The sequence below is a fragment of the Bufo bufo genome, chromosome 6, assembly GCF_905171765.1.
Source record: "Bufo bufo chromosome 6, aBufBuf1.1, whole genome shotgun sequence".
In the NCBI taxonomy this organism is placed as follows: Eukaryota; Metazoa; Chordata; class Amphibia; order Anura; family Bufonidae; genus Bufo; species Bufo bufo.
Genome location: NC_053394.1, coordinates 208855789 through 208877931, shown reverse-complemented (window position 1 = coordinate 208877931; position 22143 = coordinate 208855789). Strand labels below are relative to the sequence as shown.

At 45.6% G+C, this 22143-nt stretch overlaps 1 protein-coding gene across 1 annotated transcript; it reads left to right on the top strand.

Moving 5' to 3' along the window:
- The first annotated feature begins 392 nt into the window (after positions 1-392).
- ZNF503 (zinc finger protein 503) lies at positions 393-2635 on the top strand. The gene is made up of 2 exons (XM_040437553.1): positions 393-1004; positions 1185-2635. The coding sequence occupies exons 1-2, from the start codon at positions 756-758 to the stop codon at positions 2559-2561; spliced, it is 1626 nt and encodes a 541-aa protein (XP_040293487.1). The 5' UTR covers positions 393-755; the 3' UTR covers positions 2562-2635.
- Positions 2636-22143: the final 19508 nt, after the last annotated feature.

The window sequence follows — 22143 nt, the reverse complement described above, 5'->3', positions numbered from 1 at the left end:
CAACCAAACAAGTCTACATCTTGGGAGCTGTAGTTTTGCCACAGCTGGAGTGCTGGAGGCAGAGATCACCTCCTGCTGTAAGACTCCTTAAAGGAGAGCTTCTGCTGGTATGCTGCCATGTGCGATGAAGCTACCACCTAGAGCTAGCTCGGCTTACCGTCCAATGGTGTGGTGCATTCTCCCAGCGATGACATCAGCAGAGCTGAGGCTGCTGTACCATGACATCACTGGGTGCGGCGGCCTGACCTCTCCTCCAACCGAGACAGATGCGAGGGAGAAAAAGCAGCGCGGCGGGGACGTGAAGCAGAAAACGTAAACTGAAGCTTTGAGCGAAGAGGCGAAACCACTAGGAGGAGGGAGGGGGATCAGAGAGAAAGAGCAGAGCATTAGAGGCAGCGAGAAGGGGGACGTCACATCCCCTTGACCCTCCAATCACCTCGGGGTCCTATTTGATTGGAAGGCGGCAAAGGCTTTAATCTCAGCTCTAATTCCGAGGCGTTTGAAGTGAGTTTGTCTGGCAGAAGTGCGGCTGCTGCTCTCAGTGCGCGCTCTGCTCCGGGACTGGTCGCCTGCGGAGGCTCGCGCTGGATTGTACATGATCGGGCATCACCTCCTACGGATCTAGCCGCTGGAGCACACACTGCGCCGGACGAGCTGGACTGGAGTCGTTTTCTTACGGGAGCGGTTGTTGTCTTGCGAGCTCCGGGGTGCCTCTCCCCCTGCCTCCCGGTCACCCCAATGCCTGTGCGGGGGACATGATCTGCTCGCCACTGGCTTCTGCAAGTCGTGTGAGTCCTGAAAGCGGAGAGAGCTCGGGGACGAGAAGCGGATCCGCCTCGGCTAGTAACGGAGCGTTCGTGCACCGTGTGCCGCCCAGTGACCCCCTGCGCCAGGCCGGCCGGCTGCCCATCAAAGTGCTCAAGATGCTGACAGCCCGCAGTGGACACATCCTGCACCCCGAGTACTTGCAGCCCCTGCCCTCCACCCCGGTCAACACCATAGAGGTAAGACGAGCGGCCATAGTATGAGATACTGCGCCTTTCCTAGGATGTATTCCCATTCACATGCTCATGAAGATGTCGGGTTCTGGGTTATTCTTGTGATGTCAGGGGGTGGCGGGCTCTGGGGACAGTCCTGTTATTGGGGTGACACCTAACCAAGTCTAATTCCTCTCTCCTCTCCAGCTGGACGCCAAGAAGAGCCCCCTCGCCCTCCTGGCGCAGACCTGCTCCCAGATCGGGAAACCGGACCCTACGCCGTCCAAGCTTTCCTCGGTGACCGGATCCTCTGCGACCCCCGACAAGGAGGCGAAATCTGGGCCCCTGAAACTAAGTGACATCGGCGCCGAGGACAAGTCCAGCTTCAAGCCCTACTCCAAGGCCCCGGAGAAGAAGGAGTCGTCCGCCGGGGATAAGTCGGGATTCCGAGTGCCCAGCGCCGCCTGCCCTCCTTTCACCCCCAGGACTGGCAGCCCCAGCTCACCCCGCACCCCAACTCCCTCCTCGGAGCCCAAAACGTGCGGGGAGAGTGCGGACAAGAAGGAGACGGAGCAGTGCGCCAAGAGCAGCCAGTCTGAGGGCGGCAGGCACGGGAGGCTCAGCACGGAGCTGCCCCAGACTCACCCGGAGGGCGCGGCGGGGTGTAAGAGCCTGTCTGCGGCTCCCTCCCCCACCCCGGTCTCGTCCTCCTCCAGCTCCGTCCTGGGATCCGGCCTGGTGGCCCCGGTGTCTCCCTATAAGCCGGGCCACACGGTCTTCCCTTTGCCCCCGGCTGGCATGTCTTACCCAGGAACCCTCACTGGAGCCTACGCCGGCTACCCCCCGCAGTTTCTGGCTCATGGAGTTTCTCTGGACCACACCAAGGGGAATTCTTTAGTGGGTGCCCAGCTGAATAGCCTGGGATGTTCCAGCAAATCTGCCGCCTCTAGCCCCCTGACAGGGGCATCTCCACCCTCTGTAATGACTGCCAGCCTGTGCAGAGACCCTTACTGCCTCAGCTATCACTGCACCTCCCAGCTGGGCGCCAGTGCCACCTGCGGCCACGACCTGAAATCCGGATACCCACTTGTGTACCCCAGCCATGCTCTGCACGGGGTCTCCCCGCCATCTCTACCTGGGCACCCTCTCTACCCTTACGGGTTCATGCTTCCAAACGACCCCTTGCCGCATGTATGTAACTGGGTATCAGCTACGGGCCCTTGTGATAAGCGATTCTCCTCCTCCGAGGAGCTGCTTGGCCACCTGCGGACACACACCGCCTTCCCCGGAGCAACGGACAAATTTTTACCCGGGTACCCTAGTTCTTCATCCCTGGCAGCGGCTGCCATGGCCTGCCACATGCACATGCCACCCGCAGGGAACTCCCCCAGCCACCTAACCCTCCGTAGCCCTCACCACCACCCCTTGGGACTAAGCAGCAGTCGCTACCATCCATACTCTAAGAGTCCACTACCCTCAGGTGGTGCCCCAGTGCCAATGCCTGCAGCCACAGGACACTACTACTCGCCATATGCATTGTATGGCCAAAGACTAACCACAGCCTCTGCTCTAGGATACCAGTGACTTCCACCAGGGGGCGCTACCCCTGGTCATTACAGACGCTATTAAGTATTTTTCTTATTTTCTAATGAAAGAAATAAAAACCTAGATTTTGGTGTTCATCTGAGGACTGGATCCACGGACACTTATTTATTTCTGTTAGCTTCAAGCAGGACGCCTCATAAAGTGCATTTCTGGATAGGTAAAGTGGCATCTCCCGCCCCCCCCCCCCCCCCCCCTAGTGTTTTACAGGGCAGGGGCACAGTAAGGCATCATCTTCTCTCCGTGTTCCTTAGAAGAATGACTTATTTTCTTGTATTGTACCTTATTTCATGTCCCTCCATCCAGTGCATGTTTCTTACTAAACAGCCAGCAGTTTGTCACCATTTCCAGTTGCAGTTATTTTTAAGGTGTAATAAAACAAAAAAAGGAAGAAATTGGTATTTTTTTTTATGTATTCGGGAGGGGAAAAAAAGAACTAATTTTATTGCAAAAAAGCTAACAAAAAACCATCCCTAATTTGCCTTATTTAGTTCTGTCATTTCCACCCTCCAGCGGTCATTCTGCCTCTTGTACCAAACTCAGTGTATTGCTTTCCAATATTAAAAAAAGAACATTATATTTGCTTTACACACGGCTCCGTCTTTATTTGTACCGGGACACACATATCTATAGATCATATATCTATATATCCATATCTATAGATCATATATCTGTATGTTTAAATATAGCTATATATCATGTATCTATATATTTAAATATATCCATATCTATATATCATATATCTGTATGTTTAAATATATCTATATATCATATATCTATATATCATATATCTGTATGTTTAAATATATCTATATATTTTAATATATCCATATCTATATATCCATATCAATATATCTCATCTGCAGATTGTTCCCATTTCGAAGTCATTTACAGTTACAGGAGAGAAAAAGCCTCCAACTCCCAGGAAGGAGCCGGGAAATGTGCAGTTATATTTGTAGTGTCCTCTGTCGGTTTATTTCCCCCTCTCTGGGTACAGACCTGTAATAACCTAGAGCTGAATGCATGGTTTTCTACACCCGGAGTCCCAGAGCTGGGAAATAGAGAATACGACCTGTAATGGTGGCTTTGCTGGATGAGATAAGGTCCACACATACAGTAAGTGGCGCATTGTGGGAGGTTAGTTGTTAGGGTTTCACTCTTTTTGGGTTACTCACTGTGGACAAGTGTAATGTGTTCAGCTGTAATAACTGTATCTGTATATAGTGTCTCCTATGATGTATACAGACGTTAGATATGTGTCCTAGAAGCTGTGGACAGGGACTGCTCATAGAATTATCTGATGTCGCAGAAACTGTGGACAGGGACTGCTCATGGTCCTTCTCGCAGTGCATAATTACCTGATGTCCCAGAAGATGTGGTCACAGACTGCTCATAGTCATTACCTGATGTCCCAGAAGATGTGGTCATGGACTGCTCATAGTCATTACATGATGTCCCAGAAGATGTGGTCACGGACTGCTCATAGTCATTGCCTGATGTCTCAGAAGCTGTGGACAGGGACTGCTCATAGTCATTGCCTGATGTCTCAGAAGCTGTGGACAGGGACTGCTCATAGTCATTGCCTGATGTCCCAGAAGCTGTGGACAGGGACTGCTCATAGTCATTGCCTGATGTCCCAGAAGCTGTGGACAGGGGCTACTCATAGTCATTACTTGATGTCCCAGAAGCTGTGGACAGGGGCTGCTCATAGTCATTGCCTGATGCCCCAGAAGCTGTGGACAGGGTCTGCTCATAGTCATTGCCTGATGTCCCAAAAGCTGCGGGCAGGGTCTGCGCATAGTCATTGCCTGATTTCCCAGAAACTATGGACAAGGGCTTCTCATAGTCGCTACTTGATGTCCCAGAAACTGTGGACAAGGGCTGCTCCTAGTCATTGCCTGATGCCCCAGAAGCTGTGGACATGGGCTGCTCATAGTCATTACCTGATGTCCCAGAAGCTGTGGACAGGGGCTGCTCATAGTCATTTTCTGATGCCCCAGAAGCTGTGGACAGGGGCTGCTCATAGTCATTGCCTGATGTCCCAGAAGCTGTGGACAGGGGCTGCTCATAGTCATTTTCTGATGCCCCAGAAGCTGTGGACAGGGGCTGCTCATAGTCATTGCCTGATGTCCCTGAAGCTGTGGACAGGGACTGCTCATAGTCTTTGTCTGATGCCCCAGAAGCTGTGGACAAGGGCTGCTCATAGTCATTGCCTGATGTCCCAGAAGCTGTGGACAGGGGCTGCTCATAGTCATTGCCCGATGTCCCAGAAGCTGTGGACAGGGGCTGCTCATAGTCATTTTCTGATGCCCCAGAAGCTGTGGACAGGGGCTGCTCATAGTCATTGCCTGATGTCCCTGAAGCTGTGGACAGGGATTGCTCATAGTCATTGTCTGATGCCCCAGAAGCTGTGGACAGGGACTGCTCATAGTCATTGCCCGATGTCCCTGAAGCTGTGGACAGGGACTGCTCATAGTCATTGTCTGATGCCCCAGAAGCTGTGGACAGGGACTGCTCATAGTCATTGCCTGATGTCCCAGAAGCTGTGGACAGGGGCTGCTCATAGTCATTGCCTGATGCCCCTGAAGCTGTGGACAGGGACTGCTCATAGTCATTGTCTGATGTTCCAGAAGCTGTGGACAGGGGCTGCTCATAGTCATTGCCTGATGCCCCAGGGGCTGCTCATAGTCATTGCCTGATGCCCCAGGGGCTGCTCATAGTCATTGCCTGATGTCCCAGAAGCTTTGGACAGGGGCTACTCATGGTCCTACAACACAGTGCACAATTATCTGATGTCCCAGAAGCTGTGGCCAGGGACTGCTCATGGTCCTACACGCAGTGCCTGTGATCCAGGCCAATGAAGCCAGTACTCACAGTTGCCCTGCTGCCTGTAGCTTAACTGTCGGCATTATGTACTGTAGATAACTGCATTTCTACATATGCTTCGGTGCCCACACCTGGCCACAGAACTATAGCCACATTACCATGTTTGGCACGGTCTATGCACCCTGGGAATGCAGGGCACACAGGCTGGCACCGGTATTCAGCACATGCCGGGGAGGTGATTAGACCAAAGTATGTGCTTGTCCCCATAGCCTGGAAATGTCTACAAGACATCGCAGCGGATTTAACTGTGATAGGAAGCCGGCGGCTGGGGCAAGAAAGACCCGCTGCTCCAAGACATGGCACCCTCACAAATCACCTGGGGCTCCCGATAGACTGTACCAAATTCACCGCCCCATATGCTGTGCAATCCCAAGGTTTCGTGCTATAATGTTTAACCATCTCATAGTATTTAGTATCATCCCATGCAATAAAACATTCAAAGTGTGTGTGTGTGTGTGTGTGTGTGTGTGTGTGTGTGTGTGTGTGTATGTATATATATATATATATATATATATATATATATATATTTATATTAGTCTGGATGCGTTTTTATTTAGATTTTTTTTTTTACATATATACGCGTTTTTTTATATGTAAAAAAAACTCTAAACAAAAACGCCTCTGAACGTAGTTTTCTTCATTAGCTGATCTATGTAAATTAACTCCTCATCGTAACCATAAAGATAAATGTTGCACCAGTTAGCATAAAACCCGATAAAAATAATAGCTTTATAGTATAGTTAGAATTTATATATATATATATATATACAGGAACACCACGGATATATATATATACACACACAGAGGAACACCACGGATATATATATATATATATATACACACACAGGAACACCACCACCGATCGATATATATATATATATATATATACACACACACACACACACACACAGGAACACCACCACGGATATATATTATATATATCTATATATATATACACACACCACGGAGATATAATATGCATTTATTTTTTGGATTTATTTGTTTTTGCCTGAATTCCCACTGCTACTCCTACTGCTATTTTTATATATATATATATATATATATATATATATATATATATATATATATTATACCCACACATACACTTCTCTGCAGCCCCGCTTCCTATTTTTCCATAGAATTTGCTCTTCTTACCCTTTCTAATACATGTTTCAGTTGTCTCCATCTCCATAAATTCGATAGATGTAGTGTGTCTATGGTAAATATTCCTCTCTCTAGCCGTACGGGAGAAGTGTATCAGCATTCTGGAAAGTACTAAATATTTTGCATAATATAATTTTTTTTCCACCCTGAGACAAATCGAATTGCTTTTGAATCTTTTAAACTGTCTTCTTCATCCTGACAAGATGACTTAAAGATAAGCTGACAATTCTGTCACAAATCTTCAGTGTCAAATAAAAGCGCAAATTAATGATCACAATGAAATGAATGGACGCCTACAGGAACCTGCGAGTGCAAATACTTGAAAGAGTCTTAAATGGATTGCAATTATATACACGTCCCACTTTGCTGTTCGTCAAGTCGTTTCATTTAGTTTTTGTTTTGTATTTTTTCTACAAAATCTATTGATTTGTAGAGAATAAAAGAAAGAAAAGAAAAAAGAAAATAACAATACAACGCTATTGCTATTGCTGTCATTGTATGTCAGGAAAAAAAAAGGAGGTAATGTACCAGGAAGCCGGATAACTCCAAACTGATTCCATCCAGTCTTCATATATTTCTTAGATTGCGCCCTGTTCATGACTTCACTTTTCACCACTAGGCGTCGCCACTACTTTCACACAATGTCATTCCTTGACATTGCACCTCAGTGCAAAAAGTCTCCGGAACGCCTGAAGCCTAGAGGCTCCCAGCCTTTGTCTAGAAAAAGAAAAAGCCATTTTATTACCCGTTATTAGTACTAATCATGTGCTTACACTAATTATGTAAATGTGCCATTTTGTGCAGGCAGAAAAACTTTCTATTTTATATTAATTTTCTGATGAGAGAGACCAAGGGGATGAAATTGTCGTTGACAGTACCCACACTAAAAAAAAAAGTTTAATGACCTCTCAAAGATGTGCTTTATTTCTTCTTCTGCTGATCTTGATGGGTCATATTCTTTTCTCCCGCCAGGCTTGGTTTGTAATTCGACTCCAATTCATTTTTCTAGAGTCGGAAACAATCTCTGATCTATAACAAGGAATGTGTCTTCAGATAAATATATTTAGATAGATAAAAGGAGATGATGTGTTTGTTTCCAGAAAAGACAGGCTTATCTGGCATGTAATTCCAAACTCCATGAGCATCCATATAAACTGCGAGCAGAGAAAACAATTGTCTCCAAAGCCTCTTAGAATGGGGAGATCTTATCAGGTTTACTGGGAGACAAATTCAGGCTCCTGAAATTGTTACTTTATCCACACTTAAATCTTGTGTTTTACAGGAATAATTCTTCAGATTTGAAGAAACCATAAAAACCAGTTATGAAATATGTTATCTTGGGTCATTTTTAATCCCCCCTTCTGCAGCCTAGAATTAGGATGTGACAGTATCCTGTTATAGGGAATCAGGAGACCAGGGCATGGTGCACATATGTAAGGTGCACTGGGACATCCTCATAATTAGGCTGTGCTGTGACAAGATCTTTAGGGGAGGTAAAGGGTTTATTTTCGGCATGTAACCTATCTGCCTGTATTTTAACTTCATATGTGCTGGATTCTCAAGGAGCACACTGCCAGTAATATGTCAAGGCTCTTGGGCTTTAGTACTCACTCACAAACATCAGAATGGCCTCCAGGATCACTTGTAACAATGGTCAAATGGCAAACTGGAGATAAAATCAGAATATTGGAGCAGACTTAAAAACAGTATGCAATGATTATATGGTTAATTCTAAATTCTTCAATATTCACTGAGGCTAGATCAAATATGTCTAAATCGGGCTGGTGATATTAGATTCTAGAGTGCCCATCTTGACAATTTTGCAGAACATGGAGTTAGGCCTATTGCACACGACCGTATGGCTTTTTCAGTGTTTTGCGGTCCGTTTTTCACGGATCCGTTGTTCCGTTTCCGTTTTTGTTCCGTTTTTCCGTATGGCATATACAGTATACAGTAATTACATAGATAAAATTGGGCTGGGCATAACATTTTTTAATAGATGGTTCAGCAAAAAACGGAACGGAAACGGAAGACATACGGATGCATTCCTGTATGTGTTCAGTTTTTTTTTGCGGACCCATTGACTTGAATGGAGCCACGGAACGTGATTTGCGGGCAATAATAGGACATGTTCTATGTTAAAACGGAACGGAAAATGGAAATACGGAAACGGAGTGCATACGGAGTACATTCCGTTTTTTTGCGGAACCATTGAAATAAATGGTTCCGTATACGTATACGGAACGCAAAAAATGGCCAGTAAACGGGAAAAAAAAACGGCCGTGTGCAGGAGGCCTTAAGATGAGTCCCTGATTTCAGGAGAAGCGGGGATCAGGATGGATTGTGCCTGTCCATTCATTTTGTTTCCTAAACAGTAAGGCCTCTTGCACACCGACCGTGGGGATGCTGCATGCGGATTGCGACCCCATTCACTTTAATCTTTTTGCGGAATGGAAGCACGGAACGGAAAGCCACGTAAGCACTCCGTTGTGCTTCTGTAGGGTTCTGTTCCGTGCTTCTGTTCGGCATCTCCGGATTTGCCCCAATGGATACAGAATTAGGCCTCTTGCACACGACCATGTGCCCCCCCTGGCCATATTGTGGCCCGCAATACACGGGGCACCGGCCGTGTGCATTCCACATCACTGATGCGGACCCATTCACTTGTATTAAGCCTTTTATACCACTTTTGTGATGTGAAAAAAGTTGCGAATTATGGCGTATGCCATATATATATAGCATCATTTACAAATTTTTACTTTGGGTGGGCTTCGCAGGATGGCCGTGACCTCCCACAGCCTGTCACACATGCTATAATTTATACCAGAATCTGGCATACATTATAGTTCACATTTACGCCAGTTTCTATATGGCATATGGGCTGCCATCACATGTGCCAAACTTAATATGAGGACTCTACCTCTTAATAAATTTGGTGCATTTTGCAACTACAATCTTTATAAGGGTGCGGCCACAGGGAGAGGGCATGCTGCAGTCAAGAAGCACGCAGCCGCATTTCATTTAACTAATGAAGGCCACACTGTATAGTCGGTCCTCATTATTTAAGTGAAAGGCAGCTGTGGCTAAATGGTCACGCAGTTGTTGACCGCAGCACGGCCGCAACCCAACCATATCACAGCCGCTCTGTGTGGCCATACCCTCAATGAGACTGGTGTACATAATGCCAGTCTTAGTATATCTGCCTTATTAAGGGCCCCGATCTGATTCAGTTCCCCTCCGGTGTGAAGCAGAAAACGCCAGAGGGGAATTGAAGCCAGAACTGGCCCCATAGTTTTGTACCCTGAATGCTCAGTTTTTCTATCCTGCGTGATCAATGTTTCGAAGCCGGATTTCTGCACTGAAGTGCAGTGTATATATATCAGTTGTGTCCAACTCCTGGCCTAAAATAGCTGGCCGGATACAACTGATATATGTGAAGCGGGCCTTACTTCATAATATATGACATTTTTATGACACAAAGCATCAATTTCCCTGCATAAACATAGAGTTATACTGTAAAATACAACCACCACTTAGGTGCTTACACTATCTGGATTAAAGAAGAACTGTCAGCTCTCCTGACAAGTCTCTTTCAGTAAACACTTATATTTTTCGTGAAATAACAATTCTGGAGCACCTTTCTGATATTTCTCTGCTATGTTGTTCATTTGTCAATCTGCCTAGAAATGTATAAATACATTGACAACTGAGCTTACCATTTAGGGATGTGTCACTACACACTAGCATTGCCCAATCGGTCCTGACAGTGTATGGATGCACTCCTTTGACTAGGGCAATGGAATCGCCCAGCTGTGGATTCACTAACATTTAGCAGAAATTACAGAGGAATGGTACAATGCAGAGTTATTACAAAAGACATTCCAGATTTTTTTTTTTACATGGGGAATACAAGTTTTAATTAAGAAGACATGTCATGAGTGGTGACAGGTCCTCTTTAACCCCTTCCCGACTGTGGGGATACATGTACGCTGGATGTTGGGTCTTTAAAGATGGTGTCTGCTCAGGAGCTGCTATGGCAGCCTTGGGCTTGAGAGGAGCATAGTAATTCTTCCACAGACTGCAATGTTAAATGCAGTCTATGGAGAAGCGATCAGGCAACGGCACTAATAATAAATACAAAAAAAGTAACAAAAAAAAGTTTATAAATAATACAAATAATAAAGATATAAAAAGTCACAAACAGTATTAGAAAGTAGACTTTAAAGAGGAGCTGTCACCACTCCTGACAAGTCTGTTTTAGTAAATAATTGTATTGCGCATGAAAAAGCAATTTTGATTTTGAGGACTGTATATTGTGCTATTCCCCTATTATTCCTTCTAGAAATTTATGAATGAAGGCATGACTAGGTGTTACCAGTTAAAGGGATTGTCTCACTTCACTAAATGCCATTTATCATGTAGAGAACATTAATACATTTACCAATGTACTGTGATTGTCCATATTGCCTCTTTTGCTGGCTTACATCTGTTGCAGTGCAGATATGAGGTAGCCATGCTTGTACACTATAGGAAAAAGTGCTGGCCTCTCTGGTGGCAGGGACTGTGGAAGTGCACATAGGTACGCATGCATTGCAGCTCCTATCCTGCAGCGTTAGGCCCCTTTCACACGAGCGAGTTTTCCGCGCGGATGCGTTGCGGGAGGTGAACGCACAGCATCCGCACGGAATCCTGACCCATTCATTTCTATGGGGCTGTTCACATGAGCGGTGATTTTCACGCATCACTTGTGCATTGCGTGAAAATCGCAGCATGCTCCTCTTTGTGCGTTTTTCACGTAACGCAAGCCCCATAGAAATGAATGGGGTTGCGTGAAAATCGCAAGCATCCGCAAGCAAGTGTGGATGCGGTGCGATTTTCATGCATGGTTGCTAGGAGACGATCGGGATGGAGACCCGATCATTATTATTTTCCCTTATAACATGGTTATAAGGGAAAATAATAGCATTCTGAATACAGGATGCATAGTAAAACAGCGCAGGAGGGGTTAAAAAAATAAATAAAAATCATTTAGCTCACCTTAGTCCAATTGTTCGCGATGCCGGCATCTCCTTCTGTCCCCTTTATTGAATAGGACCTGTGGTGAGCATTAATTATAGGTCAAGGACCTTTGATGATGTCACTCCGGTCATCACATGGTACGTCACATGATCTTTTACCATGGTGAATCACCATGGTAAAAGATCATGTGATGGATCATGTGATGACCGGAATGACGTCACCACAGGTCCTGTTGCTGCACAGAGATCAGATGAAGCCAGAAGGAGATGCCGGGCCGCGAACAAGTGGACTTAGGTGAGTTAAATTTTTTTAATTTTTTTTTTAACCCCTCCAGCAATGTTTTACTATGCATTCTGTATTCAGAATGCTATTATTTTCCCTTATAACCATGTTATAAGGGAAAATAATACTATTTACAGAACACCGATCCCAAGCCCGAACTTCTGTGAAGAAGTTCGGGTTTGGGTACCAAACACGCGCGATTTTTCTCACGCGAGTGCAAAACACATTACAATGTTTTGCACTCGCGTGGAAAAATCGCGGGTGTTCCCGCAACGCACCCGCACATTTTCCCGCAACGCCCGTGTGAAAGAGGCCTTAGCCATAATTCCTGGAAATGAGCAGAGTATAATGCAATGGAAAAATGAATCAAGCCAGCAAAGGAGGCAATATGGACAATCACAATACATTAGTAAGTGCCATGTATTCACTTTGTCTACATAATAAATGTAATTTGCTGCAGTGAGACAACCCCATTATGGGTGTGTCTTTGCACATTCTGCCATTGGCATTTGGCAGCACTAATTGGAGAGTGTCAGATTGTGCATGACACAAGCAACACCCACCTTTACCTTTATTCATAAGCTTCTACTAGGAATACAAGAGGTATGGCACAACATAAAGCTATAACAATAAATGCTCCAGAATTGTTATTATATGGGTAATGATAGTATTTACTAAAACTGACATGTCAGTAGAGGTGATAGCTCCTCTTTAAGATGGCCATAAACTCATGACCTTGTGTCTATGACGGCAACATATTATTTTGTTCTGATATCTGCCATGATCAGGAACAATTGAGTTATATACAGTACAGACCAAAAGTTTGGACACACCTTCTCATTCAAAGAGTTTTCTTTATTTTCATGACTATGAAGGCATCAAAACTATGAATTAACACATGTGGAATTATATACATAACAAACAAGTGTGAAACAACTGAAAATATGTCATATTCTAGGTTCTTCAAAGTAGCCACCTTTTGCTTTGATTACTGCTTTGCACACTCTTGGCATTCTCTTGATGAGCTTCAAGAGGTAGTCCCCTGAAATGGTCTTCCAACAGTCTTGAAGGAGTTCCCAGAGATGCTTAGCACTTGTTGGCCCTTTTGCCTTCACTCTGCGGTCCAGCTCACCCCAAACCATCTCGATTGGGTTCAGGTCCGGTGACTGTGGAGGCCAGGTCATCTGGCGCAGCACCCCATCACTCTCCTTCATGGTCAAATAGCCCTTACTTTCAAAGTTTTCCCAATTTTTCGGCTGACTGACTGAGTAATGATGGCCACTCGATTTTCTTTACTTAGCTGCTTTTTTCTTGCCATAATACAAATTCTAACAGTCTATTCAGTAGGACTATCAGCTGTGTATCCACCTGACTTCTCCTCAACGCAACTGATGGTCCCAACCCCATTTATAAGGCAAGAAATCCCACTTATTAAACCTGACAGGGCACACCTGTGAAGTGAAAACCATTTCAGGGGACTACCTCTTGAAGCTCATCAAGAGAATGCCAAGAGTGTGCAAAGCAGTAATCAAAGCAAAAGGTGGCTACTTTGAAGAACCTAGAATATGACATATTTTCAGTTGTTTCAAACTTGTTTGTTATGTATATAATTCCACATGTGTTAATTCATAGTTTTGATGCCTTCATAGTCATAAAAATAAAGAAAACTCTTTGAATGAGAAGGTGTGTCCAAACTTTTGGTCTGTACTGTATATCTAAAGATTATTACAAATGTAAAACCTTAAATAATCACATTCAGTTCCTTAATGTTAGGGCTCATGCACACGACCATATGCCCTTCGAGACATACAGCCCGTGATCGAGCCATATGTCCCGAAGCAGCATACATCGCACGCACGGGAGCGCACAGCATCATAGATTACAATGATGCTGTGTGCATCGGGCTGCCCGCGGGACTATTGTCCTGCACTTATAAGATCATATGAGTGCGGGACAATAGCCCCGCGGGCGGTCCGATGCGCACAGCATCATTGTAACCTATGATGCTGTGCGCTCCCGTGCACACTATGTATGCCGCTCCGGGACATATGGCCCGCTCACGGACCGCATGTCTTGGAGGGCATACGGTCTTGTGCATGAGCCCTTATTTTGGCAGATGTCCTACCCCATACCTTGTTCTACTGAAAGGAGTAATTTTATTAATCTATACCTGAGATCTCAGTATGTATGTTTTCACAATTCTATGTTTCTCTCAATCCGCAGAGATCTGCAGCATACAAATACAAAGGTAATGTAACCAAGATTAATGAAAGGGCACCCATCATTACTCCCTATGGCACCTCTAGCAGAATATAACACAGTATAGGCCAGTCTGACCAAATCAGAACAAACCATTCACACAAGCACTGATGAGTGGGAATCTCAGGTACATTGGAGTCTGCAGCTAATTAGTATGTGAAGCTTAAATAAATTATCATACATCAGCATCAGGCAGACAACTATAACACTTGACACACCAAATAGAGCCTGGTGTCAGCAGACAGGAGAATAGTGTTTGATTAGCTGATTGTACAGCATTAATGGGCAGAGATGCATGTGCAGAAATGGATGAGATGTCACTCAATCGCTACAGGTAGGAAATGATGTTTCCACAGGCACAAAATGGACAGATGTTGTGGATAAAACATGTCGTAGCCTGCTGCAGGGCTCAGGCGTTGTTCACATATGCTACTGAATGCCAGTCACAATAATCAGTACTTTATTATTCATTTATTGATTATACCTTGGACACATTTCGCAGTGGTGTTAAGAGTCTATTCATATCAGGTCTCATTGCATTTTGCAATAAAATTTTATCACATTTATGGCGAACGATTTTTTTCAGGAGGAGGAGGAGGATTTCAGGGGGCCTGGCTATTTTTCTGGAGGCCTGGCTATTATCCTATCAGTAAAAAGAGCACCAAGGGAAAATCCATTATACAGAAAGGTACCCATGCAAATTAGAAGGATTGGATGCCTCAATTATGAAATGATTGGGCAACAACTCCCACCCCAGCCAAAGGACCTCAGAGTTTGTCATCCAGCTAGGGCTCATGCACACAGCCATTGCCTGGCCGTTGACGTATTGTGGTCTGCATACAGTACGTCCGCAATACACGGGTACCGGCCGTGTGCCCCCCTGCATCACGAATGAGTATTCATTCACTTGAACATGTTATATTTTTTAAGGTGCGGACGGATTCAAGTTGAATGGGTCTCGATCCGTCCTGGCCGCCGCAAGGATATTGCCCGTGCATTGGGGACCGCAAAGTGTGGTCCCCAATGCACGGAACGGCTGCACAACGGCTGTGTGCATGAGCCATTACTATTGTTTTTCTTTAGGATAAGGTATGATAAGCACTCATAAGACCTCATGCACACGAATGGATCTATTTTGCAATCCGCAAACTACAGATCCACAAAATATGTGTATGCTGCAATTTTCTCACTCCCATCACTAGAACTGCCTATTCTGGTCCGCAAAACAGGAATAGGACATGTTCTATAATGTGTGGAATGGCCATACGGATATGGACAGCACATGGATAACATCCGCGTGCTATCCGCATTTTTTTGCGGACCCATTGAAATAAATGGGGATCAGACTTGGACCAAAGCTACGGTCATGTGAATGAGGTCTTAGACATCATGGATGTTAACTGATTAGCACTGGTGCCTTGTAGCATTGATGTCCTGGGTTTAAGGCCTCATGCACACGGACGTTTTTTTTCACGGTCCGCAAAAACGGGGTCCGTAGGTCCGTGATCCGTGACCGTTTTTTCGTCCGTGGGTCTTCCTTGATTTTTGGAGGATCCACGGACGTGAAAAAAAAGTTTTGGTGTCCGCCTGGCCGTGCGGAGCCAAACGGATCCGTCCTGAATTACAATGCAAGTCAATGGGGACGGATCCGTTTGACGTTGACACAATATGGTGCCATTTCAAACGGATCCGTCCCCATTGACTTTCAATGTAAAGTCTGGAGTCCCTTTTATACCATCGGATCTGAGTTTTCTCCAATCCGATGGTATATTTTAACTTGAAGCGTCCCCATCACCATGGGAACGCCTCTATGTTAGAATATACTGTCGGATATGAGTTAGATCGTGAAACCTTATTTCCGACAGTATATTCTAACACAGAGGCGTTCCCATGGTGATGGGGACGCTTCTAGTTAGAATATACTACAAACTGTGTACATGACTGCCCCCTGCTGCCTGGCAGCACCCGATCTCTTACAGGGAGCCGTGATCAGCACAATTAACCCCTCAGGTGCCGCACCTGAAGGGGTTAATTGTACTATCATATCCCCCTGTAAGAGATCAGGGCTGCCAGGCAGCAGGGGGCAGACCCCCCCCCCCTCCCCAGTTTGAATATCATTGGTGGCCAGTGCGCCCCCCCCCCTTTCTCCCTCTATTGTAATAATTCGTTGGTGGCACAGTGTGCGCCCCCCCGCCCCCCCCCTTCCTCCCTCTATTGTAATAATTTGTTGGTGGCACAGTGTGCGCCCCCCCCCTTCCTCCCTCTATTGTAATAAATCGTTGGTGGCACAGTGTGCGCCCCCCCCTCCTTCCTCCCTCTATTGTAATAAATCGTTGGTGGCACAGTGTGCGCCCCCCATCGGCCCCCCTCGGTCTATAGCATTAACAACATTGGTGGCCAGTGTGCGGCCTCCCATCTCCCCCCCCCCCCCGATCATTGGTGGCAGCGGGTTACTAGCAATAGTACAATAGTAAAAGATTCATACTTACCTGGGAGCTGCGATGTCTGCTTCCGGCCGGGAGCTCCTCCTACTGGTAAGTGACAGTTCATTTAGCAATGCGCCGCACAGACCTGTCACTTTCCAGTAGGTGGAGCTCCCGGCCGGACACGAACATCGCAGCAGCCGGTAAGTATGAATCTTCTACTATTGTACTATTGCTAAGTAACCATGGCAACCAGGACTGTAGTAGCGTCCTGGTTGCCATGGTTACCGATAAGAGCCCCAGCGATTAAACTGGGACTCCGATCGGAACTCCGCTGCCACCAATGATGGGGGGGGGGGGAGATGGGAGGCCGCACACTGGCCACCAATGTTGTTAATGCTATAGAGGGAGGGGGGGCCGATGGGGGGCGCACACTGTGCCACCAACGAATTATTACAATAGAGGGAGGGAGGGGGGGGGCGCACACTGTGCCACCAACGAATTATTACAATAGAGGGAGGGGGGGGCCGCACTGGCCACCAATGATATTCAAACTGGGGAGGGGGGGGGAGGGTCTGCCCCCTGCTGCCTGGCAGCCCTGATCTCTTACAGGGGGCCGTGATCAGCACAATTAACCCCTTCAGGTGCCGCACCTGAAGGGGTTAATTGTGCTGATTACGCCCCCTGTAAGAGATCGGGTGCTGCCAGGCAGCAGGGGGCAGTCTTGTACACAGTTTGTAGTGTATTCTAACTAGAAGCGTCCCCATCACCATGGGAACGCTTCTGTGTTAGAATATACTGTCGGTTCTGAGTTTTCACGGATCTTCGGATCCGTCTGTATAAAAACTAACCTACGGCCACGGATCACGGACACGGATGCCAATCTTGTGTGCATCCGTGTTCTTTCACGGACCCATTGACTTGAATGGGTCCGTGAACCGTTGGCCGTGAAAAAAATAGGACAGGTCATATTTTTTTCACGGCCAGGAAACACGGATCACGGATGCGGCTGCAAAACGGTGCATTTTCCGATTTTTCCACGGACCCATTGAAAGTCAATGGGTCCGCGAAAAAAAACTGAAAACGGCACAACGGCCACGGGTGCACACAACGGTCGTGTGCATGAGGCCTAATTGTTATTGAAGTTTTTGTGTTCTCCCCCATGCTTACATGGCTGTATTCTTCCCACACCCTTGAAACATAGTAATATGAATTGCAGTGTAAGATCCTTTACTTGTCCCTTAGGCTGGGTTCCCATATAGGCCTCATGCACACGACAGTTGTTTTTCTCGGCCTCCGTTCCGTTTTTTTTTGCGGATAGGATGGGGACCCATTCCTTTCAATGGGTCAGCAAAAAAATGCTGATAGTTCATCCGTTTGTGTTCCGCGTCAGTTGTCCGTGTTTCCCTTCAGCAAAAGGCCTCATGCACACGACCGTTGTGTGCATCCGCGTCCGTGGTTCCGTTTTCTGTTTTTTTTCGCGGACCCATTGACTTTCAATGGGTCCGTGGAAAAATCGGAACAATCCACCGTTTGGCAGCCGCATCCGTGATCCGTGTTTCCGGGCCGTGAAAAAAATATGACCTGTCCTATTTTTTTCACGGACAACGGTTCGCGGACCCATTCAAGTCAATGGGTCCGTGAAAAATCACGGATGCACACAAGATTGTCATCCGCGTCCGTGATCTGTGTCCGTGATCCGTGTCCGTTTTTTCCTATAATTTCAATGGCAATGTTGACTTAGATTTTTTTTTCATTTTTCATGTCCGTGGATCCTCCAAAAATCAAGGAAGACCCACGGAAGAAAAAACGGTCACGGATCACGGAACAACGGAAACCCGTTTTGCGGACCGCAAAAAAAAACGGTCGTGTGCATGAGGCCAAAAAAATAGTGCATGTCCTACTTTTTTCACATTTGCGGACAAGGATAAGCATTTATTGCAAGGGCTCTGTGGAAAAAAATGGATCCTCAAAAAAAAACGGATGCCGCATCCGTTTTTTTGGGCAGACGCAAAAAATAACTGTCGTATGCATGAGGCCATATACGGCCACCAATTGTAGTTTTCCAATGTGCTACAGAAATGCCAGGGGGAAAATGATGCCAGAAATGGTGAAATGGATTTCAGTAGAACCTTTTCTGAATCTGTCTCATCAGTTTTAACATTAAACATTCCCCAGTGCCGGACAGAAAAATGTGGCAGCTATTTTCTGTCAGGTTTTGAACACCAAACCAGTTCACAAAGCATACTCAAATGTCATCAGTTGTGTCCCACTCCGGCCTAAACAATTGGTCGGACACAACTAATGTATGTGCACCCAACCTTACACCCTGATCCTTCAACAGCATACTTTATATAATCATAAAAAGATGTCCCACTGGCCCAGATTTACTAGTAGTTAGACTGGGTAAACTGCCTTTAAATGCACCAGAATTGTCATTGGTAAATCTGTGGCCTCTATAGAATACCTGTCTAAAATTGTTAAGACAACTTTAAATTGACTTACTTTAAATTTTTTTGCTAAAACGTTTTGCACATTTTGGCACATAAACCATGATGCCCCTCTTTGGGTGGCTGAAAAACTGTCTAAAACACTAGAGTAAAACAGTAAATCTGCGCTGTTATTATTTTGTAATAGTGATGATGAGAAATCAATGATCACATTCTCCCATTGATATAAAACGGATACATATATAGAATAACACTTGATATACCTTAAAGACCATTGCAATTCCAATTCTTCAGAGTTTGCACCCTCATGTGCACAGACAGATACGATCATACACATTATAGTCATTGCTCTGGTAGAAATCCACAGTGTGAATGCCTTGCAGAGGTGCTGCCTGCCAGTGTATTTTTACAGGACTCGGTGAAGATGTCACTGTCAACACTTTGTCAGAATCTTCACTGTGAAAGAGTTGCTTGTGTCATTTCACACCACCGTGCATGCCAGTGTGTGTCCAAACTCATTAATCACTTCATTTAACTTCTCGATGAGTTGTGAAGGAGTTAATGAGAAGCAGGTAAATCTCCAGACCCTTCATCATGATCATGCTGAAAGGAAATGTGCATATGGGAGCATATAGGTTTAACAAATTAGTTTATAGCTAAACAAATTTCCAAAAATGTAAGATTAAAAACATACACAAACACACATTCACACTTATACCACTTCAAATAGCACTTGCATACCCAAGGCACTACAGCTACTGATATTGATTCTTCCCACTCATCCCCCAATAGGCAACATAACTATTTTCCATTCACCTTCAATTGGGAATTATAAGTGTCTGAAATGTACCTTTCCAAAATTTCCAATGAAGTCAGCAATCACCTGCAGGGTTTTCATTTCTGTGTCTTTAAATCAGTACACTTCTCCAGACATACCCTCTTCTGCATTCTGTTTTAACATTTGTAGAACATTATTTTAGGCTTGGAGATATTTTCCTTTCATGCGAAACAAACACAAATATGTGTATAAAAGAATAGATTTCTAGTTGGGCCTCAGTTGTTTTTTTTTTTTTACCCATGTTACTGCTGTATTCCTACATGTGGAAGTCTATAGAAGCAGTCATACTCCTGCTGAATAGCCCTTTAATGCCACCTAGTGGACAGGGTGGTTGCTGCAGTCAATGTTTGAAGTCATGTATTTTTCATTCAAAAGTATAGCCAGCATTACCATGTATATACTGCATATTACACTCTTAAAAGGATAAGCAATACCAACAGTCATGCGTCTGTGGCAGTCATGCAGATTGTGTACAACTTAAGATTCACTGGCAATATTTTTTGCATTTCTATGAACTGCAGTTGTCTGTTACAAAAAAAGGGTTGAATTCATGAACACTTACATTTCATATTCCAATCTTCAAAAAAAAAAAAAAAAAAAGCACTGGAATGAGACACATCAAATTAAAAAGCACAGGCCTTTCAAAATGGTGTATTTTCTAGCAGGCTGTATGCCAGAAAAATAAATCTACGCTATAAGCTGGTGTGGACATATAGTATGATTAAGGTCCTATTCACACGTCAGTGATTCACAGACTTAGGCCTCTTTCACACTGGCGTGTGCGCCCCGTTGCCGTATTGCGGCCCGCAAAATGCGGGCAGCAGTACACGAGCACAGTCCGTGGGGCAGCCGCAGCGGATCGCGGACCCATTCACCGTAGTGCTTCCATAGGGTTCTGTGGTTCCATTCCGCACCATTCCGCATCTCCGGATTTGCGGACCCATTCAAGTGAATGGGTCCGCATCCGTGATGCAGAATGCCCACGGAATGGCACCCGTGTATTGCGGATCCGCAAATGCGGTCCGCAATACGGCAAGGGGGCGCACACGCCAGTGTGAAAGAGGCCTTAGACTGGCCCACAGAACAGGTGAATCCCCCAGTGTCCCCTGCACAAGTCGCACATGACACAGTAGACTGACACCAATACATATAGATAGACAGCATACAGCATCTCAACCAGTCTATGTTCATATAAAATAAACTAGGAAGACTATTTAACTGGGGTGTAATTATAATTAATAGGGCCCCATAGCAAAGTAAGATTGGGACCCAACTATATATAGCAAAAAGCCACCATATTGTTATTCCTCACAAAAAGGTACAATGTTCTTGCACATGATAGGGCCCCTCAACCTCAGGGCCCCATAGCAATTGCTATGGCTGCTGTGGCTATAGCTATGCCCAGCAAGGGCGGATTGGGAACCTAAAGAGGCCCTGGAAAAAACTAAAAGTGGCCCCAAGTTGTAGGCGAGTCTTAACTGACAGAAGGCGGGGCACTAAAAGTAGGTGGGGCCAGCAATACTACAGTACAGCACAAAATACCGCTCCAGCAAAACCAAATACCACAGTGCAGCACAAAATACTGCATTATGACCATCAGGATGGTGATACAGTTGAATTCAGAAGGGACCTGCGGCTGCTGGCAAGTGCACATGTACCTGGTGCTCCTAGCATTAATTCTGTGAGCATCCGATCGTTATGTATCTGGCCAACGTCTGTGAAGAGGGCTCATGTGGCCCGTGGGGCATCCGCCCACTGGGAAATTTCCCTGTACGGTATATGGCCAAGCCACCCCTGATGCCCAGTTTATTATAGATGTTTCATGTGGCTGTGATGACTTATAGGCACAGAGGCAGGACTGCCAGTATACTCTTCCCCAAGGTACTTTCCATCTTTAAGTCGTTGCTGGGACCGGCATAACCAATCATCTTGTAGCGCCTTACAGCTTCACTTCAATGAACCCATCCGTTGCACCGTCCCCAAAATATAGCATGTCCTATTCTTGTCCGTTTTGCAGACAAGAATAGGCATGTCTACAATGGGCCGCGGAAGGCACACGGGCGGTTTCCGTTTTTTGCGGATCCGCAGTTTGCAGACTGCAAAAAACGCACGGTCGTGTGCATGTAGCCTTAATCATGGACAGAGACTTGTGAATAAGGCCTTACTCCTGTTTATAGCGTAAAATATAATGTTTGTTTGGTCCGAGGAGGCCACTGAGCCATGTTCACATCTCTCTAAAGTAA